Below are 19,754 nucleotides of genomic sequence, written 5' to 3' on the forward strand. Positions count from 1 at the left end.
AAATCAAAGCGAAAAGGTTGTCGGTTTAGGTTTTTACCGGTCGGACCGTCGATTCATCGGTTTGATTGTCGGTTTTCTAAGAAAATAATAATAAATATTGAGTAATATATGTGTTAATATAGTAAGAAGCAATGGTCAAATAAAATTATTTTCATACACCGAGGGTTGGCCTCGTGTATTGCTCACACATGATTTGGGATCGACTCTCACTTTTCTCAATTTCTATTATAAAAAATTCTGGTTTTTCCCAGTTTAATGACCCGGTTTTTCAATGGTTTTTCAGGAACCGGCTCGTTCAACCAATCACAGAACGGTTTTATTAGCTTAAAAACCCGATGAAGCTGTCGGTTTCGGTTTTTTCCGGTTCAACAATCGGTTCGGTCGGGTTTTTTGAACTAGGTGTATAATTTCCAGTACATTTTCTCTCTCCATGAACTGAGCTTGAACAGTCGAGCGAAGACATGGGTAATGAGAGTAAAACAAACCAAACACCTAAATCCACCCAAAATTATTGATCTTACAATCCGACATGACAGGTAGTACTACAAAACATCCAAAGACACTAATGGGTGACACATCCACAGAACAACAACCCGCTCGCTATCCGCCGGAGAAGACAACCTGCACGACCGCAGCGATCATCGCCGTCGGGTCCCCAAAGATCACGCCGATGACGACGCGCGCGAAGAATCCGACAATCTTGAGGAAACGTTTGAAGCGCTTGGTGCTAGTCTGAGCCTTCTTCAGCGCCAGAGCCACCTTCAAAGACGGGGCTTTATTCGCCTGCACGGCCATCTTCCCATCGCCGTCATGGCTGCCGTGGCCGGACTTGAGGATCTTGTAAGCCATCTCCTTCACGCAGGCTACGTGCAGGTAAACGGCCTCGCCGTCCCACTCAGAGCGATACGACAAGAGCTTGCGCGGGCAGAGGCGTCCCTTGCCGGTGCAGAGGACGCAGCTCCGGCTCGGCACGTGCTCGCGGCAGAGCTCGAAGGTGAGGCCGTCGAGGTCGACGCTCTGAGGCAGGCGCGCGCAGGACGGGTGGAGGTCGAGGTCGCGGTCGAAGCAGTGGTACACGAGGCCGCGCACGTCGTCGCCGCACGCGTCGCAGGCCCTGCGGTCGGAGGGAGGCGGGGGCTCGTGGAGGAGCACGAGCGCGCACCCCTCGAACAACAGAGGGATCTCCAACACGTCCGGCGCGAGCGCGCAGCCGATGTGGAGGTCGAAGTTGCAGTCGCGGCTCTGCCGCTCGCCGTCGTGCTCGCAGGTGTACCTCCAGCCGGCGCCGGCCTCCTTGCAGCCGTCGCACACGAACTCCACGTCGTCGGTGGTGACAAGCAGCAGCTTGTGCCCCGGATGTATGGGGTGGGAGGCGATCTCAGCCGGCGGCGCCGGAGGAACGCTCACGATCCTCTTCTTGATCTTCATGGTTCTCGCTCTCCGGACTCTGTGGGCAAAGCGAATGGCCGCGGATCAATTTATAGCTTCGCAAGTCCATGCGCCCAAGCAACCATTCCCGGGAAATTCATGGCTAAGTTAGCGTACTGTCCCAGTTGAAAAATAATGTTAGCGTATTGTCCGAACCGGGCAAAAAGGCTTCAAATGGTCGGCGACGCCTCCACGTGTCTTGACTCTGGAGTCTTCAAGTCTTGCTGCATATCCGCTCATCCGCCCATTATCAGCTAACACGTTCGTACAGGACCCAACCCACCCTCGACCCCTTCCATTTATCGATCAACTTTGCTTTCCGCGTATGATTCAAACTTTCAATTCAAAATATGCATTTTGCGGGTAAAATCCAATATTATTGATTCAGCATCCTCACTTTTTTCGGGTACATGTGAATTGGAGTACTCCCTCCGGTCTAAATTAATTGATGCAACTTGACTGAAGAAAGTATTATTTTTTTCTAAAATCACAACCCATGTCCACAACTTTTTAATAACGTATAATATCTGGTTTTCGTACACACGCGGCTAGTTTTCTTTCCTCTCTGATGACCTCCCTCGCCGATGATTTTTACCCCTAAGTTGCTCCCTTCCCCGTCTAGGGCCGCGTCGAGTGCATCGCCCTTGATCTCCCTAACCTACTGGGTGAGATGACGACCGTGTCAGATGTCCAATCGGTGACAAGCGACAGCGCTGCGGCCGTCATGAAGTCCGATCTTGACAAATTTTTTGATCAGTTGGATCACAATGATGAAGCTTTCGACAATCTAGAGGTTGATGAAATGATCCTAAGATCAACGAGAGTATGAGATGGCTAGCCCTAGCTAGGCTTCACTTGGATAAAACTTTCAGCCATGCAACTTTCTATCGAGACATGCGCGTCACAGCGAGGTGACAGAGTTGTGTTGTTCGAAGACCAAAGGGCTCCAAATTTGATCTCATTGGCTATTCAGACTCAGATTTTGCTGGTGAGAGAGTTGATCACAAGTCTACATCAGGCACTTGCCACTTTATTGGATGATCAATGGTTCGTTGGTCTTCGAAGAAGCAAAACTGCATCTCACTCTCCAGTGTTGAAGCTGAATACAGTGCTACTGGGACGTGTTGTACACAACTTCTCTGGATGAAGGAAACTCTCAAGGACTACGACATCAACGAGAAGAAAGTACCTCTCTACTGCGACAATGAGAGTGCTATCAAGATCACATACAACATAGTACACCACTCGAAGACAAAGCACATTCAAATATAACATCATTTTCTTCGTGATCATGTGTTGAAGGGCGACACCGTCATCAAATCTGTGAAGTCAGAAGAGCAACTGGTCGATATCTCCACGAAGCCTTTGGATGAGAAGAGGTTTTGCAAGCTGCGGTGTGAGCTAAATATCTTAAAATCCTCAAATTTCCAGTGAATTGACACACATCCTAACGCTTATGCATGTAGATGACTTTGATGCACAACACACGAAGTAATGTTTGTCTTCAACTCATGAAGACATACACTCCAAGTGTGAATACATTAACGAAGAATATGACTTAAGAGTGCCACGGTAATTGTGTGTCGTGTCTGGTCAAATATTCTTATACAATGGGCAACGCCACCACCCCTCATGAAGACACTTCTTTTATCCTCGTATTTTCATATATATCTTCAGATTTGAGTTTATCTTCGTAGTTGGTGTTTGTCTTCGAACCTGAACACTTGTTATTTGAATATGTCATATGAGACACTATGGAGTTTTGTCATCTACAACATCTTGCCTATAACTATATTTTTAACTTTTATCTAGGCAAATTTGATTGAACCTTTACACATATCTATGCTTATCTCTTCTAACGTTGTTCAATTTCAGTCATATGCATTCTAATTGACACATGTTGATTGTTTTCGCATCTTCCTTGTCTGCCGAACACAAATCCAACCAATAAGTTAAAACGTTTTTCACACTTATCTCTCTACCGCCCAAAACGCCAAAATTCCCACGCCTGGTGCAACACATCAGAGATAGTGGGTTGTTGGACGCGTTGTATCCTTATTTGCTTAATACTTTTACTTGTGCTAAAATTGTGGGTTGATTTCTCATTTGTGGAAATTCTTGGACTTGTACAAATCTGAAACCACCTTATCTTGAGAAAAAGTGAAAGTCTTCGGTGAATGAGATCAATATCTTTAGACAATGTTTTATCTTCAAAATCTTCTGAGAATGCATATGACCTTGTCTATTCCCCCACATCTCTAATTCCTTCACAGTTACATGTCCGCGGTAGAATCACTAGGATCTCATAGTCTGAATTTGTTTGCAAACTATTTGTAGATACATCTGGACTCACCCGGAGCTTGCTCTCATCTGAACGCATCTACAAAGTCTATGACCAAGTCGAAGACAATGGCCAGAGATAAACACTCCCGAGAAGGATGGAAGACAAAGACGTCTGAACACTGCCAAAGATCTTCCACCAGATCTATATGAGATGTACAAGTCTCACACTGCTAAAAAATTACCAACAACACAAGATCGGATCCAATGGATCCGAAGATCTCGGGTGGAGGAGTGGTTCAAGTACCTCTTCGTCACGAATGAATATGCCATGAAGAACGCCAAGAAGGCTCCTTGGACAGATATAGAATACAAGAATCTGCATCCGAAGACCAAGGCCGAAGCTGTAAAAATTGGCTACTACCCATGCATGGTCCGGCCCCCAATACCTAAGAAACCGGATCCATCCAGCATCCTTGGTCGCATTATGGAAGAGGAAACATCTGATGACAAAGGTCAACCTCATGTTGGACATCCGAAGCCAAAGGAAAAAAGCAAAGGCTTAAAAGCCTAACTGTGCAAAAGCTTCAGAGCCAAGAGCTTCACCTCAAGCCTTAAGATCCAAACCAACTACAATAGCTGATACACAGGAAGACTCTCACGTTGCTCGCAGACTAAAGCGAAAACATGTTGCTTCCCGTTGTCCAAAGCCATCGATCTCCTTGATGGATGTTGCTAACATGATTGACTTGTCTGATGATGAAGTCGTGGCAAGGTTGATTCAACAGAAACAGGAAGAGGAAAAGCGTCTCGAAGACTTAACTCTTATTGATGCAAAAATCATAGATCAGTTCGTTGATGAATGGTTTACTGATCCCACTCTCTCCATCCACGCCCTACAGCTACCAATAGGACTGAGTGTCACTTTTCAAGGGTTGGTGAGTGAAGAACTCACAGTTGCATAAAAGATTGTGGAGCAGTGCGAAAAGATTCACCATTAAAAGGATATCTTCAAAAGTAATATGCACAAGCTCACATCTAGTAAGATTCAAGGATATCAACTCTTCATGAAAGATCTGAAGGCTGAATTCTATAAGCGTTGTGCTACTGTCAAAGGCGCCCTTGAGCATCTCAAGATAAAATCTGCGCAGATCGTGAAGGCTCACAATGACATGCTGAAGCACAAAGGTCTTGGTTAGCATGCTCTTGACCCGAGAATCATCGAAAGGTCAAGGCAAGGTTCATTGTCTTCGAGCCAACCTGCCTCAACACAGGAAGACATTCCCAGCATTGTCTACCCCGTTGGCTTCTCTAGCACAAGAACACGCCCTCCTTCCCGTGTTGTAACCAGTAAGAATACCAAGAAAGCTAAAGTTGAAGCCCGGAAACGCAACTCTGCTCCTACTTCTGAGGCACAACCAGTCAAGCCACTGAAGAGCAAGAAGCCAAAGTCTTTGAGTTCGGCCCAAGTGCCCACACTCCCTCAAGCTCCATATGCCACACCACCTTCTCGTGAGGTGCCCCTCCTTGTGACGCCAATCTCAATGGCTCCTCCTGCCTCAGAAAATGCTGAGAGGCAAGCTGTTCTCCATGAGCGTGCTACTATAGATGCTCCAATAACTGACAATGCACCAGCTATCGACACCATGACAGCTGAAGACATCACTTCTCCTGAAGACAATGTTGAACAAGAGACTACACTAGTACCTCAACTTGATGGACCGGTGGTATCATCGCCATAGTGTGAAGACAGTGAGCATGTGTATATTTGCACTCCTCCAAGGCCAGATGAAGCAGATACTGGTCCTGACTCTCCACCAAGTCCCTTTCCAATGATTGTAGCAACAATTCTAGAATCACCATTCCACCAATGAAGGATGAAGCCCCTGCACCTGCATCGCCTCTCAAAAGGCTACGCAAAGGACCAAGGTAAACCCCTCGCGTGATGCAAAGTATTCCATAGAATGAAGTGTGTGTCATTCCGACTGCATCATTCGATGAAGTAATCAAGCTTAAATACATTCCTCATGCCAGTCTGAAGGTGAAGTCAATGCAGTTGAAGATATTGTTGCAGACGATGATGTTGTACCTGATGAACCTCCTGTACCTGCTACACCATCCACTGATGACAATACATAAAACACTGTGATGGCTCGCATAGGGAAGGAGAAATGGTACCTATCAAACGGCCAAGGCTTTAAGCTCCTACAAGAATGGGCCCGTAGTAAGAATTCAACATCTTCGAGTGCCCAGGAGTTATGAAGCCTATTCCGAGGCAACCAAGCATTTGTCACCAAGGAGCAGGTCGTCCCATTCTCTTCAGTGTTCAGCGTTTTAGATTGAACAACACCTTTTGTGATTTAGACAAAAATCCATACACGAAGCCAAAGATCCAATCTGACAGGTTCTGGAGCATGTGTCAGCGCGACTACTATTCAACAATGCTCTATGGACAGAACCAGATCTTTCCTCATAAGCATCTCAGCTTTGAAGCAATGATTGGTCTTCCATTCTTTTATCAAGCCCTCGATTGTCTTCGAGATGTTGGACTGTTGCCATTTATCACTGACCATGAAGATTGGAATGAAGAAATAATTCTTCAATTTTATGCAACTCTCCACATCTCTGGCTTTGGGAGAGATCCAAACACATGGAAAATGGACTTCATGATTCGAGATGAACATGTCCAAGCTCCTACCATGGATTTCTTTGCCACCGCATCTTGTGAAGACTTGGATCCAAGATCTGCAACATATGTTGAAGCCACTTGCAGCATATTTCAGTAACCTGGGCCAAATATGACTGCCATGCTCACTTTGATGAAGCCTTTGGCCCCAGATGATGATCATCTGATACGCCTCCAATGTATCTATAATTTTTTATTGTTCCATGCTGTTATATTAATATATTAATAAACTTTTTGGGTCATAATGCACCAATTTATATTATTTTTTAACACTAACATGTTAACCCAATGCCCAGTCCCACTTGCTATTTTCTACGTGCCTTTTGTTTTTAACATTTTCTGTACCAAATGAAGTCCAATTGCCACAAAACTTTTTGGTGATTTGTTTCTGGACCAGAAGGTGACCTCGAAGCTTTGGGAGGAGACGTGGATCTGCACGAGGAGACCACAAGGCAACATGGCGCGCCCAGGGGGCTCGACACGCCCTCATGCCTTGTCGACTCCCTGTGGCCCCTCTTGCCATGTTCTCTGGCCTATAAATTCTCTAATATTCCAAAAACCCAAGATTTATACACGAAACACTTTTTACGCAATCGCAAGTCTTTGTTCCATGGCGATCCCATTCGGGGTGATCAATCACGGAGGGCCTCTTCATCAGCCTCGGTGTCCTCATGATGATGTGCGAGTAGTTCACCTCAGACCTACGAGTCCTTAGTTAGTATCTAGATGGCAATCTCTCTCTCTCTCTCTCCTGATCTTCAATACAATGGTTATCACATCTTTGCTTTGATCTATCTGATGTAATTCTCTTTCATGGTGCTTTTGTTGGGATCCGATGAATTGTGGGTTTATGTTCAAATTATTCATTAAAAGTATTTGAGTCTTCTCTGAATTATCATTTCTCTTATTTGCATGATAATCATAGCTTCGTAAATCTATCTCATCTACTGAATTCATTTGGCCAAGTAGTTTGATCTTTCTTCAGTGGTAGATGTGCGTTGTAGTGGGTTCAACCTAACGAGTTTCTATATCCCAGTAACAGAAGGGGACAAGTTGCGTCTTTGGGTTGCTACCACTAAGTATAAAATGATGGGGTTTATTCAAATTGATTGGGCTTACTTTGTCTAAATCATGATATCGTTCCCCAAGCATTACTCTATTTTACTTAATACTCTAGATGCATGCTAGATAGCGGTCGATGGGTGACTATTTGATTATGGACGTGATTCCTATATACACATCATCATTGTCGTGAAAATTGCATAACTATCCACCGTACTGTCAGTTGCCCAACAGTAATTTGTTTACCCACCATATGTTGCTTTCATAAGAGATGACACTAGAGAACACTACGTCCCCCGGGTCTATTCACTAATATATTCAAAAAACTTATATTTTCCTTGCTGCCTTCTTTTATCTTTTATTTTAGTTACTATTCTCAACAATTATCTACACAACTCACTTGCTTGCAAATAACAAGAATGAGGGGATTGACAACCCTCTTGCCTGCTTTGGGTGCAAGTTGTTTGCTCTTTTTGAAAACACATATATGCTCCCTTTGCGGTTTTGTTAATTCATGACAACATACATTGTCTCTTGGAATAACACTTTTACCTAGTATATTTGAGATATAGTCCACATAGAGGATTGGCTAAGGATTGTGAGGAGAATCCCCAATGAAGGAAAGGAATATGATTGTACAAGCTTCAAGCTACATGACTATACATTTTATATTTGTGAGAAATCACATTTGAGTCCATAGTAAAGCCAATACTACTAAAAGGTGGTGAGGTATCTATGATGAATTGGTTTCTCAAGTGCTTAGAGATAGCCACCAAAAATACTCATCCATTCTCCCACGAAAGTTCTCTGTCCAAAGCCTAGACATCAAAATCGGTAGCACCAAGAATTTCCATTCGGCCATACCGATATTCCAGGAGACAGAACCTTTGCCAAACCCTAGAGTCTAGGTACCACCAACATTCCTTTTGGTGCCACCGAAATCAGTGACCATGTTTCTGGTATGTCGTTTTCAAGAATCAGAAATTTCGAGTCTTGGAATCGTTCTCACCGAGATTGGACACTTCCCAAGGTCACCCATATCGGTACTACCGAGATTGCTATATTGGACTCACCGGGAATACAAAAGTTGCCATTTTATGCAAGTCGGTGCCACAAAGATTCACTTCGGTTTCGCCGAGTTGGGCAATAATGTTGTAACGGTTGGATTTTTGGAGATGCCTATATATACCCATCCACCACCTCTCATTCACAGAGGAAGCACTCAGAACACACATACACTTGCCATATCCATTTTTCTGAGAGAGAGTCACCTACTCATGTAGTGAGATCAAGATATTACATTCCTACCATATGAATCTTGATTTCTAGCCTCTCTTAGTTGCCTTCAACACAATCAATCTCTTCTAATCATGCCAAACCTGTGATAGGGTGATTGAGTGTTGAGGAGACTATCTTTTGAAGCACAAGAGCCAGGAGTTCATCGTACTACCACATATATTACCTTTTGGAGGGTGGTGCGTCCTAGATTGGTTATGTGTCGCTTGGCAGCCTCCTACTTCATATTGTGTTGTTGAACTAAGAAGTTTGTACATGCAAGGATATCACCCACTTCGTGAATATCTACCCCGAGTGATGCTAGTCCTCTGTGTACGTAAGCCATGATGGAATAGACAAGTTTGCTTCTCCGTGGACCCTTCATGGGCTTAGCCCTTCGTGGACTCGCGCGACCGTTACCCTCCGTGGGTTTTAGTCTCCATCAACGTGGACATACGATAGTACCACCTATAGGAAGTAAGCCAAAAATCACTCTGTCCATCTTTGCCTTTGATCTTCCTAAACTTTACTCCTTACTTTAGATGTGCATGTCTTTACTTTCCGCTGTTATACTCGTAGACTTGCATGTGTAGGGTGTGTATGACTTGTTCTAAATTCTAAAACCTGCCAACAATTAAAATTGGAAAAGGCTAGATTTTAATTTGTCAAGTAGTCTATTCACCGAACTCTAGACATCCCTTCTAGGGATCCCTCAATTAGTATCAGAGCATTGGTCTCCATAGCCTTGGTTTAATCACCATTGGAAGAAGATGGATGTGTCTAGTTTGGGGAATCTTAGTTGTAGAGTACCTATTCTCAATGGGGAGTACTTTAGTCAATGGAAATGTGAAATGATTGATATATTTTGTGAATTCCATTTGAGGAAGTATGTTGAACATCCCTATGTGCCTCCCATTGATCCCTTACATCCTTCTCATGATTAAGAAGTTAATATGTTTGGCAATCTTAAAACTGTTAATCTCACCATTAGAGGACTGCCAAGAAATGTGCTTAATAAAATGAAGAACTTTGAGTGTGCTTATACTTTGTGGAAAGATTTGGAGAAAATATATCCCGACTACTCCTTTAAAAAATCTTGATATCATTTTCCAAAAATCTATTGTGTTTCATAAAATGAAGCCCAATGATCCTAACTTTGATAATTGTCTATTTGAGCTTCGTGACCTCATGCATGCTAAAGGAGATGATATTGCCATCAATAACATCATTGTTGAAGCCATTCGCATTCATAAACTAGAACATTGTGATGGTCAAAATTGTAACGTATCTTTTGATTCTTATGACGAGAATATTCCATTCGATGATGACAATGTGGATCATAGGTAATACGATGATGCCGATAAGGTTGACATCGAGTGTGAGAAGACCATGAAGAGCCTAAGTCTTATGGAGTACTTTAGAGACTATATGACGGGAGGAAAGGAGTGTATACTGTTGGGGAACGTCGCATGGGAAACAAAAAATTTCCTACGCGCACGAAGACCTATCATGGTGATGTCCATCTACGAGAGGGGATGAGTGATCTACGTACCCTTGTAGATCGTACAGCAGAAGCGTTAGAGAACGCGGTTGATGTAGTGGAACGTCCTCACGTCCCTTGATCCGCCCCGCGAACAATCCCGCGATCAGTCCCACGATCTAGTACCGAACGGACGGCACCTCCGCGTTCAGCACACGTACAGCTCGACGATGATCTCGGCCTTCTTGATCCAGCAAGAGAGACGGAGAGGTAGAAGAGTTCTCCGGCAGCGTGACGGCGCTCCGGAGGTTGGTGATGATCTTGTCTCAGCAGGGCTCCGCCCGAGCTCCGCAGAAACGCGATCTAGAGGAAAAACTATGGAGATATGTGGTCGGGCAGCCGTGAGAAAGTCGTCTCAAATCTGCCCTAAAAGCCCCATATATATAGGAGGAGGGAGGGGGACCTTGCCTTGGGGTCCAAGGGATCCCCAAGGGGTCGGCCGAGCCAAGGGGGGGAGGACTCCCCCCCCAAACCGAGTTGGACTTGGTTTGGTGGGAGGAGTCCCCCTCCCTTCCCACTTCTTCCCTCTTTTTTTTTCTCTTTTCCTTTGATTTTCTTATCTTGGCGCATAGGTTCCCTTGGGGCTGTCCCACCAGCCCACTAAGGGCTGGTGTGTCCCCCAAAAGCCTATGGGCTTCCCCGGAGTGGGTTGCCCCCCTCCGGTGAACTGCCGGAACCCATTCGTCATTCCCGGTACATTCCCGGTAACTCCGAAAACCTTCCGGTAATCAAATGAGGTCATCCTATATATCAATCTTCGTTTCCGGACCATTCCGGAAACCCTCGTGACTTCCGTGATCTCATCCGGGACTCCGAACAACATTCGGTAACCAACCATATAACTCAAATACGCATAAAACAACGTCGAACCTTAAGTGTGCAGACCCTGCGGGTTCGAGAATTATGTAGACATGACCCGAGAGACTCCTCGGTCAATATCCAATAGCGGGACCTGGATGCTACATATTCTACGAAGATCTTATCGTTCGAACCTCAGTGCCAAGGATTCGTATAATCCCATGTGTCATTCCCTTTGTCCTTCGGTATGTTACTTGCCCGAGATTCGATCGTCAGTATCCGCATACCTATTTCAATCTCGTTTACCGGCAAGTCTCTTTACTCGTTCCGTAATACAAGATCCCGCAACTTACACTAAGTCACATTGCTTGCAAGGCTTGTGTGTGATGTTGTATTACCGAGTGGGCCCCGAGATACCTCTCCGTCACACGGAGTGACAAATCCCAGTCTTGATCCATACTAACTCAACTAACACCTTCGGAGATACCTGTAGAGCATCTTTATAGTCACCCAGTTACGTTGCGACGTTTGATACACACAAAGCATTCCTCCGGTGTCAGTGAGTTATATGATCTCATGGTCATAGGAATAAATACTTGACACGCAGAAAACAGTAGCAACAAAATGACACGATCAACATGCTACGTCTATTAGTTTGGGTCTAGTCCATCACATGATTCTCCTAATGATGTGATCCCGTTATCAAGTGACAACACTTGCCTATGGCCAGGAAACCTTGACCATCTTTGATCAACGAGCTAGTCAACTAGAGGCTTACTAGGGACAGTGTTTTGTCTATGTATCCACACAAGTATTGTGTTTCCAATCAATACAATTATAGCATGGATAATAAAGGATTATCATGAACTAAGAAATATAATAATAACTAATTTATTATTGCCTCTAGGGCATATTTCCAACAGTCTCCCACTTGCACTAGAGTCAATAATCTAGTTCACATCACCATGTGATTCCAACGAAACCAACACCCATATAGTTCTCGGGTATGGTCACGTCTTGCTCGTGAGAGAGGTTTTAGTCAACGGTTCTGAAACTTTCAGATCCGTGCGTTCTTTACAAATCTTTATGTCATCTTATAGATGCTGCTACTATGTGCTATTCGGAAATGCTCCAAATATCTAGTCTACTATACGAATCCGTTTCACTACTCATAGTTATTCGGATTAGTGTCAAAGCTTGCATTGACGTAACCCTTTACGACGAACTCTTTAACCACCTCCATAATCGAGAAAAATTCCTTAGTCCACTAGTTACTAAGGATAAATTTCGACCGCTGCTAGTGATTCAATCATGGATCACTCTCTGTACCTCTCAACATACTTTGAGTCAAGGCACACTTCAGGTGCGGTACACAGCATGGCATACTTTAGATTCTACGGCTAAGGCATAGAAGACGACCTTCGTCTATTCTCTTTATTCTTCCGTGGTCGGGTTTTGAGTCTTACTCAAATTCACACCTCACAACGCAACCAAGAACTCCTTCTTTGCTGGTCTATTTTGAACTCTTTCAAAAACTTGTCAAGGCATGCATCTTGTTGAAACTTCTATTAAGCGCCTTCGATCTATCTCCATAGATCTTTGATGCTCAATGTTCAAGTAGCGTAATCCAGGTACTCCTTTGAAAACTTCTTTCAAACAACCTTGTATGCTTTACAGAAATTCTACATTACTTCTGATCCACAATACGTCAACCACATATACCTATCAGAAATTCTATAGTGCTCCCACTCACTTCTTTGGAAATACAAGTTTCTCATAAACCTTGTACAAACCCAAAATCTTTGATCATCTCATCAAAGTGTATATTCCAACTCCGAGATGCTTGCACCAGTCCATTGAAGGATCACTGGAGCTTGCATACTTGTTAGTATCTTTAGGATCGACAAAACCTTCTGGTTGTATCACATACAATGTTTGCTCAAGGAAACCGTCGAGAAAACAATGTTTTGACATCCTACGTGCAATATTTCATAAATAATGCATCAACAACTAACATAATTCTAACAGACCTTTAGCATCGCTACGAGTGAGAAAGTCTCATCATAGTCAACTGTTTGATCTTGTCGAAAACATCTTTGCGACAAGTCGAGATTTTCTTAATAGTGACTTATCACCATCATCGTCTGTCTTCTTTTAAAGATCCATCTTTACTCAATAGTCTTATGACCATCAAGTAGTTCTTTCAAAGTCTACACTTTGTTTTCACACATGGATCCTCTCTCGGATTTCATGGCTTCCAGCCATTTGTCGGAATCTGGGCCCACCATCGCTTTCTCCATAACTCGTAGGTTCAGTGTTGCTCAACAACATGACCTCCAAGACAGGGTTACCGTACTACTCTGCAGCAGTACGCGACCTTGTCGACCTACGAGGTTTGTAGTAACTTGATTCGAAGCTCAATGATCATCATCATCAGCTTCCACTTCAATTGGTGTAGGCGCCACATGAACAACTTCCTGCGCCCTGCTACACACTGGTTGAAGTGATGGTTCAATAACCTCATCAAGTTCTACTACCCTCCCACTCAATTCTTTCGAGAGAAACCTTTCCTCGAGAAAGGATTCGTTTCTAGAAACAAACACTTTGCTTCCGGATCTGAGATAGGAGATGTACCCAACTGTTTTGGGATATCCTATGAAGATGCATTTATCCACTTTGGGTTCGAGCTTATCAGACTGAAACTTTTTCACATAAGTGTCGAAACCCCAAACTTTCAAGAAACGACAGTTTAGATTTCTCTAACCCTCAGTCTATACTGTGTCATCTCAACGGAAATACGCGGTGCCCCATTTAAAGTGAGTGTGGTTGTCTCTAATGCATAACCCATAAACGACAGTGGTAATTCGATAAGAGACATCATAGTATGCACCATACCAAATAGTGCGTGGCTATGACGTTTAGACACATCATCACACTAAGATGTTCCAGGTGGCATGAACTGCGAAACAATTTCCACATTGTCTTAACTGCGTACCAAAACTCGTAACTGAGATATTCATTTCCATGATCATATCGTAGACAGTTTATCCTCTTGTTACGACGAACTTCACTCTGAAACGGAATTGAACTTTTCAACATTTCAGACTTGTGATTCATTAAGTAAATACTCCTGTACCTACTCAAATCGTCAGTGAAGTAAGAACATAATGATATCCACTACGTGCCTCGGCACCCATTGGACTGCATACATCAAAATGTATCACTTCCAACAAGTTACTATCTTATTTCATCTCAATGAAAACAAGGCCTTGCTCATGTGGTATGATTCGCATGTCACTAGTGATTCGAAATCAGGTGAGTACAAAGATCCATCAGCATGGAGCCTCTTCATGCAATTTATACTAACATGACTCAAGCGGCAGTGCCACAAGTAAGTGGTACTATCATCATCAACTCGTATCTTTTGGCACCAATATCATGAACATGTGTAACACTATGATCGAGATTCAATAAACCATTGAAGGTGAATATTCAAGAAAATAGAGTAACCATTATTCTCCTTAAATGAATAATCGTATTGCAATAAACACGATCCAATCATGTTCATGCTTAACGCAAGCACCAAATAACAATTATTTAGGTTTAACACCAATCCCGATGGTAGAGGGAGCGTGCGACGTTTGATCATATCAACCTTGGAAACACTTCCAACACCTATCGTCACCTCGCCTTTATCCAGTCTCCGTTTATGCCGTAGCTTTCATTTCGTGTTACTAATCACTTAGCAACCGAACCGGTATCCTTATACCCTCATGCTACTAGGAGTACTAGTAAAGTACACATCAACATCATGTATATCAAATACACTTTGCTCGACTTTTGCCAGCCTTCTTATCTACCAAGTATCTAGAGTTGCTCCGCCTCAGTGACTGTTCCCCTCATTACAGAAGCACTTAGTCTCGGGTTTGGGTTTAATCTTGGGTCTCTTCATTAGTGCAGCAACTGTTTTGCCGTTTCATGAAGTATCCCTTCTAGCCCTTGCCTTTCTTGAAACTTAGTGGTTTTTACAAACCGTCAACTATTGATGCTCCTTCTTGATTTCTACTTTCGCAGTGTCAAACATCGCGAATCGCTCAAGGATCATTGTGTGTATCCTTGATATGTTATAGTTCATCACAAAGCTCTCACAGCTTGGTGGCAGTGACTTTGGAGAACTATCACTATCTCACCTGGAAGATTAACTCCCACTTGATTCAAGCGATTGTCGTACTCAGACAATCTGAGCACATGCTCAACGATTGAGCCTTTCTCCTTTACTTTGTGGACAAAGAATCTTGTCGGAGGTCTCGTACCTCTTTAACGAGGGCACAAGCATGAAATCACAATTTCATCTCTTTAGAACATCACTTATGTTCCGTGACCTTTTACAACGTTTTCGGCGCCTCACATTTAAGCCATTAAGTATTTTTGTACTGAACTATCGTGTAGTAATCAGAAACGTGTATGTCGGATGTTCACAGCATCCACAGACGACGCTCGAGGTGCAGCACATCGAGTGGTGCATTAAGGACATAAGCCTTCTGTGCAGCAACGAGGACAATCCTCGGTTTTACAGACTTAGTCTGCAAAGTTTGCTACTATCAACTTTCAACTAAATTTTCTCTAGGAACATATAAAAACAGTAGAGCTATAGTGCAAGCTACATCGTAATTCGTAAAGACCATTAGACTATGTTCATGACAATTTAGTTCAATTAATCATATTACTTAAGAACTCCCACTCAAAAAGTATATCTCTCTAGTCATTTGAGTGGTTCATGATCCACTTACACTATCCCAAGTCCGATCATCACGTGAGTTGAGTACAGTTTCAGTGGTAAGCATCCCTATGCTAATCATATCAACTATATGATTCATGATCGACCTTTCGGTCTCATGTGTTCCGAGGCCATGTCTGCACATAATAGACTCGTCAAGCTTAACCCGAGTGTTCCGCGTGCGCAACTGTTTTGCACCCGTTGTATGTGAACGTTGAGTCTATCACACCCGATCATCACGTGGTGTCTCGAAACGATGAACTGTAGCAACGGTGCACAGTCGGGGAGAACACAATTTCGTCTTGAAATTTTAGTGAGAGATCACCTCATAATGCTACCGTCGTTCTAAGCAAAATAAGGTGCATAAAAGGATTAACATCACATGCAATTCATAAGTGACATGATATGGCCATCATCACGTGCTTCTTGATCTCCATCACCAAAGCACCGGCACGATCTTCTTGTCACCGGCGCCACACCATGATCATCCATCAACGTGTTGCCATCGGGGTTGTCGTGCTACTTATGCTATTACTACTATAGCTACATCCTAGCAAAATAGTAAACGCATCTGCAAGCACATATGTTAGTATAAAGACAACCCTATGGCTCCTGCCGGTTGCCGTACCATCGACGTGCAAGTCGATTTTTCTATTACAACATGATCATCTCATACATCCAATATATCACATCACATCGTTGGCCATATCACATCACAATCATACCCTGCAAAAACAAGTTAGACGTCCTCTAATTTTGTTGTTGCAAGTTTTACGTGGTGACCAAGGGTATCTAGTAGGATCGCATCTTACTTACGCAAACACCACAACGGAGATATATGAGTTGCTATTTAACCTCATCCAAGGACCTCCTCGGTCAAATCCGATTCAACTAAAGTTGGAGAAACCGACACTTGCCAGTCATCTTTGAGCAAAGGGGGTCACTCGTAACGATGAAACCAGTCTCTCGTAAGCGTACGAGTAATGTCGGTCCAAGCCGCTTCAATCCAACAATACCGCGGAATCAAGAAAAGACTAAGGAGGGCAGCAAAACGCACATCACCGCCCACAAAACCTTTTGTGTTCTACTCGAGAAGACATCTACGCATGAACCTAGCTCATGATGCCAGTGTTGGGGAACGTCGCATGGGAAATAAAAATTTTCCTACGCGCACGAAGACCTATCATGGTGATGTCCATCTACGAGAGAGGATGAGTGATCTACGTACCCTTGTAGATCGTACAGCAGAAGCGTTAGAGAACGCGGTTGATGTAGTGGAACGTCCTCACGTCCCTCGATCCGCCCCGCGAACAATCCCGCGATCAGTCCCACGATCTAGTACCGAACGGACGGCACCTCCGCGTTCAGCACACGTACAGCTCGACGATGATCTCGGCCTTCTTGATCCAGCAAGAGAGACGGAGAGGTAGAAGAGTTATCCGGCAGCATGACGGCGCTCCGGAGGTTGGTGATGATCTTGTCTCAGCAGGGCTCCGCCCGAGCTCCGCAGAAACGCGATCTAGAGGAAAAACTATGGAGATATGTGGTCGGGCAGCCGTGAGAAAGTCGTCTCAAATCTGCCCTAAAAGCCCCATATATATAGGAGGAGGGAGGGGGACCTTGCCTTGGGGTCCAAGGGATCCCCAAGGGGTCGGCCGAGCCAAGGGGGGGAGGACTCCCCCCCCAAACCGAGTTGGACTTGGTTTGGTGGGAGGAGTCCCCCTCCCTTCCCACTTCTTCCCTCTTTTTTTTTTCTCTTTTCCTTTGATTTTCTTATCTTGGCGCATAGGTTCCCTTGGGGCTGTCCCACCAGCCCACTAAGGGCTGGTGTGTCCCCCAAAATCCTATGGGCTTCCCCGGAGTGGGTTGCCCCCCTCCGGTGAACTCCCGAAACCCATTCGTCATTCCCGGTACATTCCCGGTAACTCCGAAAACCTTCCGGTAACCAAATGAGGTCATCCTATATATCAATCTTCGTTTCCGGACCATTCCGGAAACCCTCGTGACGTCCGTGATCTCATCCGGGACTCCGAACAACATTCGGTAACCAACCATATAACTCAAATACGCATAAAACAACGTCGAACCTTAAGTGTGCAGACCCTGCGGGTTCGAGAACTATGTAGACATGACCCGAGAGACTCCTCGGTAGATATCCAATAGCGGGACCTGGATGCCCATATTGGATCCTACATATTCTACGAAGATCTTATCGTTTGAACCTCAGTGCCAAGGATTCATATAATCCCGTATGTCATTCCCTTTGTCCTTCGGTATGTTACTTGCCCGAGATTCGATCGTCGGTATCCGTATACCTATTTCAATCTCGTTTACCGGCAAGTCTCTTTACTCGTTCTGTAATACAAGATCCCGCAACTTACACTAAGTCACATTGCTTGCAAGGCTTGTGTGTGATGTTGTATTACCGAGTGGGCCCCGAGATACCTCTCCGTCACACGGAGTGACAAATCCCAGTCTTGATCCATACTAACTCAACTAACACCTTCGGAGATACCTGTAGAGCATCTTTATAGTCACCCAGTTACGTTGCGACGTTTGATACACACAAAGCATTCCTCCGGTGTCAGTGAGTTATATGATCTCATGGTCATAGGAATAAATACTTGACACGCAGAAAACAGTAGCAACAAAATGACACGATCAACATGCTACGTCTATTAGTTTGGGTCTAGTCCATCACATGATTCTCCTAATGATGTGATCCCGTTATCAAGTGACAACACTTGCCTATGGCCAGGAAACCTTGACCATCTTTGATCAACGAGCTAGTCAACTAGAGGCTTACTAGGGACAGTGTTTTGTCTATGTATCCACACAAGTATTGTGTTTCCAATCAATACAATTATAGCATGGATAATAAACGATTATCATGAACTAAGAAATATAATAATAACTAATTTATTATTGCCTCTAGGGCATATTTCCAACAGATACTTGACAGTGGATGCACCGATGTCATGACCGGAGATAAAGACATGTTTCATGAGATCACACCAAACCATGGACCATGAAGACTATTCCGAGCGTAAGGTACTTGCTCTTGGTAAGGTGGACATATCTCATGATAGTTCCATCCAAAATGTCATGCTTGTTGACTCTCTTGGCTGCAATCTTCTTTCCATATCTAGATTAGTGAATTTTGGTTTCAATGTGATATTTACGAAAGTTGATCGCCAAGTGTTTCATCGAGATAATCATAACATGGTCTTTGCTGGTTTTCATATAGGTGATCTATACATTGCCGATTTCACTAAAAAAAATCAAAACCTCTTACATGTGTGATTGCATAATCTTCTAAAGGTTGGTGATGGCATAGAAGGCTAGGACATGTTGGTATGCGTAATCTTGACAAGCTTATCAAAGGTGATCATATTCTTGGTGTTAAATATGATATCTTTGACAAAGATAGACTTTGCAGTGCTTGTCAAGCAGGAAAACAGGTAGGTAGAAGTCATCCCGTGGAGAACATCGTGACTACTAGAAGGCCACTCGAGCTACTTCACATGGATCTCTCTCGTCCCAATGCTTACAAGAGGCTCGGTGGAAATTCTTTTGGTCTATTTATTGTTGATGATTTTTCCAGATTTACATGGGTATTCTTTCTTGATGACAAGTTGTAGGTACAAAAGATCTTCAAGAACTTTATCTTGGAAATCCCAAAATTAGTTTGAAGCGAACATGAAGAAAGTTCGGAGTGACAACAAATCAGAGTTCAAGAACACAAATGTGGATACTCTTCTTGACGAAGAAGGTATCTCACATGAGTTCTTGGCGACATACACACCTAAAAAGGAGTTGTTGATAGGAAGAACTGAACTCTCATAGAGATGGCTAGAACGATGCTTGACGAATACAATACGCGAAGACACTTTTGGGCAGAAGCCATG

General features: G+C 43.8%; 1 protein-coding gene across 1 annotated transcript; it reads right to left on the reverse strand.

The window, feature by feature from the left end:
- Positions 1-376: 376 nt before the first annotated feature.
- LOC123412245 lies at positions 377-1,509 on the reverse strand. Its single transcript, XM_045105191.1, has one exon. It carries the CDS (start codon positions 1,426-1,428, stop codon positions 601-603), a length of 828 nt encoding a protein of 275 aa, XP_044961126.1. The 5' UTR covers positions 1,429-1,509; the 3' UTR covers positions 377-600.
- Between the last annotated feature and the right edge of the window lie 18,245 nt (positions 1,510-19,754).

This window comes from Hordeum vulgare, chromosome 7H (genome assembly GCF_904849725.1).
Source record: "Hordeum vulgare subsp. vulgare chromosome 7H, MorexV3_pseudomolecules_assembly, whole genome shotgun sequence".
In the NCBI taxonomy this organism is placed as follows: Eukaryota; Viridiplantae; Streptophyta; class Magnoliopsida; order Poales; family Poaceae; genus Hordeum; species Hordeum vulgare.